At 45.6% G+C, this 8610-nt stretch overlaps 1 protein-coding gene across 1 annotated transcript in view; it reads left to right on the forward strand.

The window, feature by feature from the left end:
- The window catches only part of LOC116696194 (myomegalin-like), a 107462-nt gene that overhangs the window by 66410 nt on the left and 32442 nt on the right, over positions 1-8610 (forward strand). Inside the window, 4 exon segments of the mRNA XM_032527005.1 lie at positions 273-362; positions 1569-1935; positions 3825-4060; positions 6555-6603. Of these exon segments, the coding sequence (XP_032382896.1) occupies positions 273-362; positions 1569-1935; positions 3825-4060; positions 6555-6603 (742 nt within the window).

Raw genomic sequence — 8610 nt, forward strand, 5'->3', positions numbered from 1 at the left:
TGTCAGTGGCAAAACAAGCACTTTTGTGGAGGTAAATACAAGCTGGACAGTCACCCTATTACATCACATGGTAGCTTGTTTTGTTTTTGCTGACTACAGCAATGTCATTTCAAACTGGACCAATGTCAAAGGTCGCTCTATTTGCACAAGCAACAACAGAAAATGTCTGTTTGTTGTGTACATGAAAAAGGAACGTTGTTTCTCCATAAAGTAGTATTTATACCTCTTTAAAGCGGCCTATATCAAACTGATGAATGTGTGTTCCCTGGCAGAGTTTGACGACCTGGAGATGTGCACCTCCCTGGACTGTGGTTCCCAGTGGTGGCCCGCCAACACCAGCAGCAGCTGCACCTCAACTAAAGGTATTTTATAAAGCAGTTAAAAATCGGATGTAAGGACATGGGTTAAAAGGAGAAACATTTCATCATTATTATTAGGGTCTGAGCGCAGACAGCAACAAAGGCCCTATTGAAACGGAAGAAATCATCATTACATCATTGTCCGGCAAATTAATTGTCTTTTCAAGGGGCTTAACATACTCAAAAGCTCACCAAAAATTGGCGGTTGTATCAGTCCCGGTGAAGATGTATGTATTTCAAGGGTTTCGGGAATAGGCGCACAAAATGGCTAGCCAGCGCCCTCTACAAAACAATGTAGCCCCTGCAGTACGCTTAACGTGGACTACCGAAACTTGGTACACATATGTAGCATGCAAAGATGTACAAAAAGCGTCATCGGAGCCATGGCCTAAACCCAACAAGAAGTCCGCCATTTTGAATTGAAAGTTCAGAATTAGCGCGATTTTGGCCATTTCCACATGTCGTACTTTAACTCTAACTCCTCCTAGAGATTTCATCCGATCAACTTCAAATTTGGTCCGTGTCATCTCAAGACGTTAAAGATGAAAAGTTATTAAAAGAGCACCTTTTCACCATAGGGCATGGCCGTGGCGGGGCGGCCATTTTGTGCGTTTCGCCAATCGAAACAGGAAGTGGGTGTAACTTGAGTGTACGTTGTCCAATTGGTTCGAAACCTTTCAATAGTCATCTTTTGATGCAGAGTCTTGTGTAAGGTGTCATTGAACTCAGCATAGCATTCCCTTTTCCTTGGTCATGATTTGCTCCGCCCCATATGCTTTAGACACGCCCCTTTAGTAACAATTAACCCCTGTTTTCTACACTACTGTGTGAGGTTTCATTGAACTCAGCAAGGAGTTCCCTTTTCATTGGTGATGACTTGCTCCGCCCCATATGCTTTAGCCACGCCCCTTTGATAACTATTGGCCCCCTAGCTTGTACACTATTGTGTGAGGTTTCATTGAACTCAGCAGGGAGTTCCCTTTTCATTGTTGACAATTTGTGGTGTCTGAGTGCCGCACAAATGCACGGTGCCCAATGCCCGCAGAGGAGCGAGGGCCCGTCCAACGCTGCTTGCAGCTTTAATTATTATTATTATTATTTATTGTCTTATTATTTGTAAATTTTGATTTGTTTTTTTAGGTTACTTTTGCCTGCTTTTTCTGTTTTTTTAACTTGTCAGAAACAAACACTTTATATCAATCACTATAGGAACCCCCCAGGGCTCCGGTGACGGAGACGAGATGTCCTCCCTCCAGCGCCTGGTGGAGGACCTCCGCTCCCAGCTGTCCCGGTCCCAGACGGTGATCCGCGGCCTTCAGAGCCGCCTGCGCTCCATCTCCACCTCCAGCGACCACGCACCCTCCACCCCTCGCAAGGTCAACTGGTCCTTCCAGGCGTCGGAGGACGACGAGGGCTGGCAGTCGTCTGACGGGGGTCCCCTGGCGTCGCCCTGTCACCCCCACCCGAACAGGGGCCTGCAGGAGCTGGCGTCCCGCGTGGACGCCTTGGAGGACCAGCTGAGGAAAGGAGGCAACAAGTCCATCAAGGAGGACGTAAAGTCTGCCACCTGGCCGGGGTGAGTGACGGGGAAACGCAATTTCCTTTCATTTTCTTATTTTTTCAACATGAGACTCTTTTATGTTTCCATATACAAACTCTACACAGACAACTGATGTTTCTTTATATCTATATATCTATATGTATATATATCTATATTTATAGTGTGAATTGTACAACTTCTGAAACTAACCACTTACTGTCTTACTGCTCATTACTGCAGACACTCACTTTACAAGTCACTGTTACTGTGTCCTCTTCTTAAGTTTAGCCTTGAGTGTCTGAAGATAGCTTTTACAAAGAATTTCAATTTTCAATTTTTTTTTTATTATTCTTTTTTATTCTTTTTATTTTATTATTATTATTTTATCTTATTTTAGATTTTCCTTATGTACAGTATGTGTGATATATGTGTTTGTTGTGTTATGGTTGTCTTGCTACTGGATGCCTAAAACTGTCTCTGTCTGTCTGTCTGTCTGTCTGTCTGTCTGGACACTTTAAGATGTTTATTATAAGCCAGTAAAAGTACAAGACATATTCAGTTTTAATAGTAACATTTTCTAACAGTACAATACAAACGATTTGCCATAATTGAGCTCAAGCATTCACAGATACTGGTGCGATGCATCCGGGACAGGGTCTCAGAGTCTCACTGACCCGTCTCAGCGTCTCACTGACCCATCTCTGTCTCACTGACCCGTCTCAGCGTCCCACTGACCCATCTCTGTCTCACTGACCCATCTCTGTCTCACTGACCCATCACTGTCTCACTGACCCGGCTCTGTCTCACTGACCCATCTCTGTCTCACTGACCCGGCTCTGTCTCACTGACCCGGCTCTGTCCCAGGATCCGTTAATCACTGCAGGCGTTAGCCGTCACTTTCTATCAGAATCAGTCCTTGGCAATCAAGCAGAACCACAGACGTTTTTATGTAAAGTCAGATGACAGTCGGGGGGGGGGGGATTAACAAACACCAGACTGGGAACACCATGTCCCATTTATCATGAGGGACCAAACTGGAGCTAGAGTCAGAATCAGAGGGTGTGTTGCCAGGATACGTACACGCATGTGGACTTTCCCTTGGTCAAAGGTGCATTCATTAACAAACATGTTAAATATGAAAGAAACAGTAAATATACAGCAGGGCTGTAGTCAAGACCACCTTAGTCCCAGACCAGGACTAGTCAAGTCCAAGTCAAGACCGAGTCCAAAGAGGTTCAAGTCCAAGACAAGGCCAAGTCCAAAGAGGTTTGAGTCCGAGTCAAGACTGAGTTCAAAGAGGTTCAAGTCCAAGACAAGGCCAAGTCCAAAGAGGTTTGAGTCCAAGATAAGACCTAGTCCAAAAAGGTTCAAGTCCAAGACAAGACCGAGTCCAAAAAGGTTTGAGTCCGAGTCAAGACTGAGTTCAAAGAGGTTTGAGTCCAAGACAAGACCGAGTCCAAAGAGGTTCAAGTCCAAGACAAGACCGAGTCCAAAAAGGTTTGAGTCCAAGACAAGGCCAAGTCCAAAGAGGTTTGAGTCCAAGATAAGACTTAGTCCAAAAAGGTTTGAGTCCAAGACAAGACCGAGTCCAAAGAGGTTCAAGTCCAAGACAAGACCGAGTCCAAGACAAGACCAGGTCCAAAGAGGTTTGAGTCCGAGTAAAAACCGAGTCCAGGACAGAATAAAGGTCTTATGCATGACAGTATCAAGACAATCATTTTGGGTTTCCCTTTCCCTCCAATATTATTATCAACATAATAAAGACACCTGGACTCGGTCCAGACCAAAAGCCATATTGGGCAAGACCAGTGTACTTCGTTCATACCACCACTGATGTAGAGTCCTTTTTAGTGTTCATGTTGTCTCACAGATCGTCTTAATAACTACACGTAACACCACTTTCTCTTCTTCTTTTCTCTCTGCAGTAAGTTCGATACCCTGATCCAGGCTCAGGCCCGGGAGCTGTCCCACCTGCGCCAGCGGCTGAGGGAGGGTCGGGGCGTGTGCAGCATCCTCACGCAGCACCTGGGCGACACCACCAAGGCCTTCGAGGAGCTGCTGAGGGCCAACGACATCGACTACTACATGGGCCAGAGCTTCAGGGAGCAGCTGGCTCAGAGCGGCGCTTTGGCCCAGCGAGTCGCCGCCAAGATTAGCGGACGTGAGTCTTCTGGTTTTAGTAACTTCAGGGTCGTGTGCAGCCGTGAAATCCCAAGTGACAGGTTCCATTAGTAGGCTGTCTGATGGATTCAAAGTGTATTTAACCCTTGTGTTGTCCTCCCGGGTCAAAAACGGACAAAATCTGACAATTTTGTCCCTTTTTCAGACATTTTTTTAAATTTGAACCAACATCACCTTACTAGTTTTACACTACTTTTTGGAATCCATGGTTAATAACCCTCCTTTATTTAGAATTATACCTAATATTTGACGTAAAAAAGCAGAAATTATTAATTATTTTGACTAGTAGTTAGGATCAGAGGAACATGCAGATAAGTTTAGTACGGAATGAAAGTGATCAGTTGTATTTGCAGAGAGTGTTGTAAGGAATCCAATCCATATTTTGTGGTAATTTTGTTAAAAACAAACTCATATTTTAGATAAAGGCTTTTTTTAAAGTGGTTAAATTTGACCCGAGGACAACAGGAGGGTTAAATGTAAAAGGCTGCACAATAAATTGTTTTATCATCAGCATCATCGCAACATCAACTTGTTCAATGAACTCATTGCGGAAGGAGCCGGCCCTCCTCCAAAATCGCTCCCATAGGTCGTTAGTACAAGCAGCAATTACGACCTAAATTAAGGTTTCTAGTGACGCCGCCCTCTAGTGGCCGTAGTAGTTATAACAAGGGAAGTGCTGCAAATGCGTAAGTGCTTTAAAGCTGCATTATATCTGATCTCCTGCAGGGGGGGATCTTCCTTAAATCGCTCAAGCTTGCATTATAATAATACCTAGATCTCCACGCGGGGTGGGGGCCTTCCGATATTAGTAATAATCGAGGGAAAATGACAAAAGGAAGGTAAGAAGAAGGCTAGGGGGGATGGGGATCAAGAGAGAAGTGAAGAGTGTGGAGTCCGGATCAATTAATCCAGCAGAAAGGGGAGCGCGCAAGAGGAAAAAGAAGATAAGGGGAGAGAAGACGAAGCCGGAGAAGCGTGAGGGGTGAGGATACAGTAGAAGAGAGAGTGATCGTGGCTGCTAAGAGAGAGAGAGAAGACTAGGCAGCGGCGATGCTCTGTGGTAGAGCGAGGGGGGGAGAGATCTGCATTAATAATCCGAGTATCTCCTGCATGGGGACTCCTTTAAGCGCATTATATCTATCTCCTGCAGGGGGACTCCTTAAAGCTGCATTATACCTGATCTCTCAGAGGGGGACGTCCTAAAGCTGCATTATACGATCTCCGCAGGGGGCTACCTTAAAGAGCTGCAATTTACCTGATCTCACATCAGGGGACCCTTAAAGCTGCATTATACCTGATCCTCAGGGGGGACCCTTAAAGCTGCATTATACTGATCTCAAGCAGGGGGGACTCCTTAAAGCTGCATATATCTGTCTCACCAGGGGGACTCCTTAAGCTGCATTATAACTGATCTCCTGCAGGGGGACTCCTTAAAGCTGCATTATACCTGATCTCTAGCAGGGGGGGACTCCTAAAGCTGCATTATACCTGATCTCCAGCAGGGACTCCTTAAAGCTGCATTATACCTGATCTCCACAGGGGGGACTCCTTAAAGCGCATTATCTGATCTCCAGCGGGGGGACTCCTTAAAGCTGCTATATCCTGACTCCAGCAGGGGGGCTCCTTAAGCTGCATTATACCTGATCTCCAGCAGGGGGACTCCTCAAGCTGCATTATACCTGATCTCCAGCAGGGGGACTCCTTAAAGCTGCATTATATCTGATCTCCAGCAGGGGGGGACTCCTTAAGCTGCATTATACCTGATCTCCCAGCAGGGGGACCCTTAAAGCTGCATTATACCTGATTCCACAGGGGGGACTCCTTAAAGCTGCATTATATCTTGATCCTCCCGCAGGGGGACTCCTTAAAGCTGCATTATACCTGATCTCCAGCAGGGGGGACTCCTTCAAAGCTGCAATATACCTATCTCCAGCAGGGGGGACTCCTTAAAGCGCCTTATACCTAGCTCCAGCAGGGTGGTCCTTAAGCTGCATTATACTGATCTCCACAGGGGGGACTCCTAAGCTGCATTATACCTGTTCCAGCAGGGGGGGACTCCTTCAAGCTGCATTTACCTGATCTCCCCAGGGGGGACTCCTTAAAGCCATTATACTGATCTCCACAGGGGCTCCTTAAAGCTGATTGATCTAGAGTGACTCCTTAAAGCTGTATATCGATCTCCAGCAGGGGGGGGAGACTCCTTAAAGCTGACCTGAGATCATCAGTAGAAAACTGCAATCCTAAATGTTAATACCATTCTCTTTGTTGTTCATAAGAAATATTGGAAAGTATTTCAGTTTTGTTAATTCAACAAGCAATTAGCAGAATACTGAACGCAGCAGAACTGAGTACGCATTCATATCTGTTTATATATCGTTATTATGTTATTCAACAATGTTATCGCATATTTTCCTCCTATCGAGCAGCTCTAATTCAATTCATGAAAACAGAAGATATTATTATGTCTCCCACAGGAGATCATGCCGAAGATCCAGATGAGAAAACAGAGCTGCTCGCCATCCGGTCAGTGCTCATCTACCTCTGTGTGTGCGGGTGTGTGTGTGTGTGTGTGTGTGTGTGGGTGTGTGCTGGTTATGTGTGGTACGTGTGTGGTGTGTGGTGCGCGCAGTGTCTTGCGTCTGGCATCTGTGCATTTGTGTTTGTGTGTGTGTATTGTGCATCTGTGTATGTCTGTTGTGTGTGTGTTGTGTGCGCGTTCTGTGTGTGTGTGTGTGTGTGTGTGCGTGTCTTGTGTGTGTGTGTTTGTGTGTGTGTGTGGTGCGTGTGTCTTTGGTGTGTGTGTGTGAAAGAGTGTGTTGTGCGCGTGTCTGTGGTGTGTGTGTGGTGTGTGTGGTTGTGTGTGTTTTTTGTGTGTGTGTGTGTGTGTGTGGGATGAGAGTGTGTGTGTGGCGCGTGTCGCATCTGTGTATTCTGTTGTGTGTGTGTGTGGGTGTCTGGGCATCGTGTGTGGTGCATCCGTGTGTGTGTAATCGTGTGTGGTGTGTGTGTGGTGGTGTGTTGTGTGTGTGTGTATGTCTGTCGTGTGTGTGTCTGCGTGTGTGTGTGTGTGTTTGTGTCCCTGTGTGTGTGTCCCAGTTGTTTTCTGTAACAGCAGGCTCGATGTCGGTCCATGGAAAGTATTGGTGTGTGTGATGCTCCGGCCTCAGGGCAGAATCATCTGATGCATCTGATGATGTCACAGCATAATCAACGACAGAGCTGATTGGTTCATTAATGAACGCGCTGGAGACACATCTATAGGAACCGAGAGACATGTGGTCTGCATCACGACAAATACACTTCCGTAGCTGATAAATAAATCCAGAAAAAAGGTTAGGGTTAGTCAAAAGACGGATTTCTGTGCTAACTGGTGATCTTAATGTCCTGTGCCACGCTCCATTTTCTGGATTCTTCTACTCGTCCTGTCTTCCAAACCAAGTCGAGTCTTGTTTCCAGCTGGCAGGACGTCTCTTTGGGCCCTTTAGCAACTTCTTAAATCAGCCGCTCTGACATCACTGCGTTACAAAACCACAGAGTCCTGCGGGGCAGAGCCCCCCCCCCCCCACCGCCATGCAAACCTCCAACTCATTATTTATTTTACCAGCGGCGGTCAGCTGACGTCCGAGCGAGGACTTCTAACTGTCCGGTCGATTGGTTAGCTAATTAAGCAGAGAGAGAGAGAGAGAGAGAGAGAGAGAGAGAGAGAGAGAGAGATGATGGAGAGACAGAAGAAGAGAAAGACAATGCAACAGCACAAGTGAGATCAGGACAAACGGTTACACAAGAGGAACAAAAAAGTCCGTAGTCCTTCTGAAAAACCATTAAACAATCATTCTTTGTTTGAGTCATCAGATATTAATATTATTTAAAATTAGTTCTGTATCTAATTTTATACAATCATTTCATTTAGAATTTACACTCTTCATTGGTCCCCTATGTGGAAATTACAATTTACACTCTGTTGTTATTACACACACTACACACAGGCCTGAACTACACACAGGTCTATTCATGCACTGATGGAGAGATGTCCTGTGGATCTATCATAAAACAGATAAAACTCAAGTGTAAACTTGAGACTACCTTCCCACTAATTAGTCCATGTTAGTGCTCCTTTCATGATCCCCCTCAGTGTCTCTACCCTTCACGACTCTATTTTTAGAGACGTTACCTTTCGTCTCCTCGGACTCTTCTTCTCACTAATTAAGCCGATCTAGCGCTGCCTTTCGTGTCTGTTTTTGACACTACACATTCACACTTTTTCTTTAAAGTGTTACCCTTCGAGTCTCTCTTTCTCTGTCCTTCTCTGTCTTTCTCTGTATAACCCCCTAACCCCAACCCTAACCCCTAATCCTAACCCTAACCCACTTGAGACTACCTTCACCCTAATTAGTCCATGTTAGTGCTGCCTTTCGTGTCTACTTAACGACCGTCTTTGCACGATTTTCAGATCTTTCGACACTACGCAGTCACACTTTTTCTTTAAAGTGTTACCCTTCGAGTCTGTCTTTCTCTGTCTTTCTCTGTATA

This window comes from Etheostoma spectabile, chromosome 9 (genome assembly GCF_008692095.1).
Source record: "Etheostoma spectabile isolate EspeVRDwgs_2016 chromosome 9, UIUC_Espe_1.0, whole genome shotgun sequence".
Taxonomy (NCBI): Eukaryota; Metazoa; Chordata; class Actinopteri; order Perciformes; family Percidae; genus Etheostoma; species Etheostoma spectabile.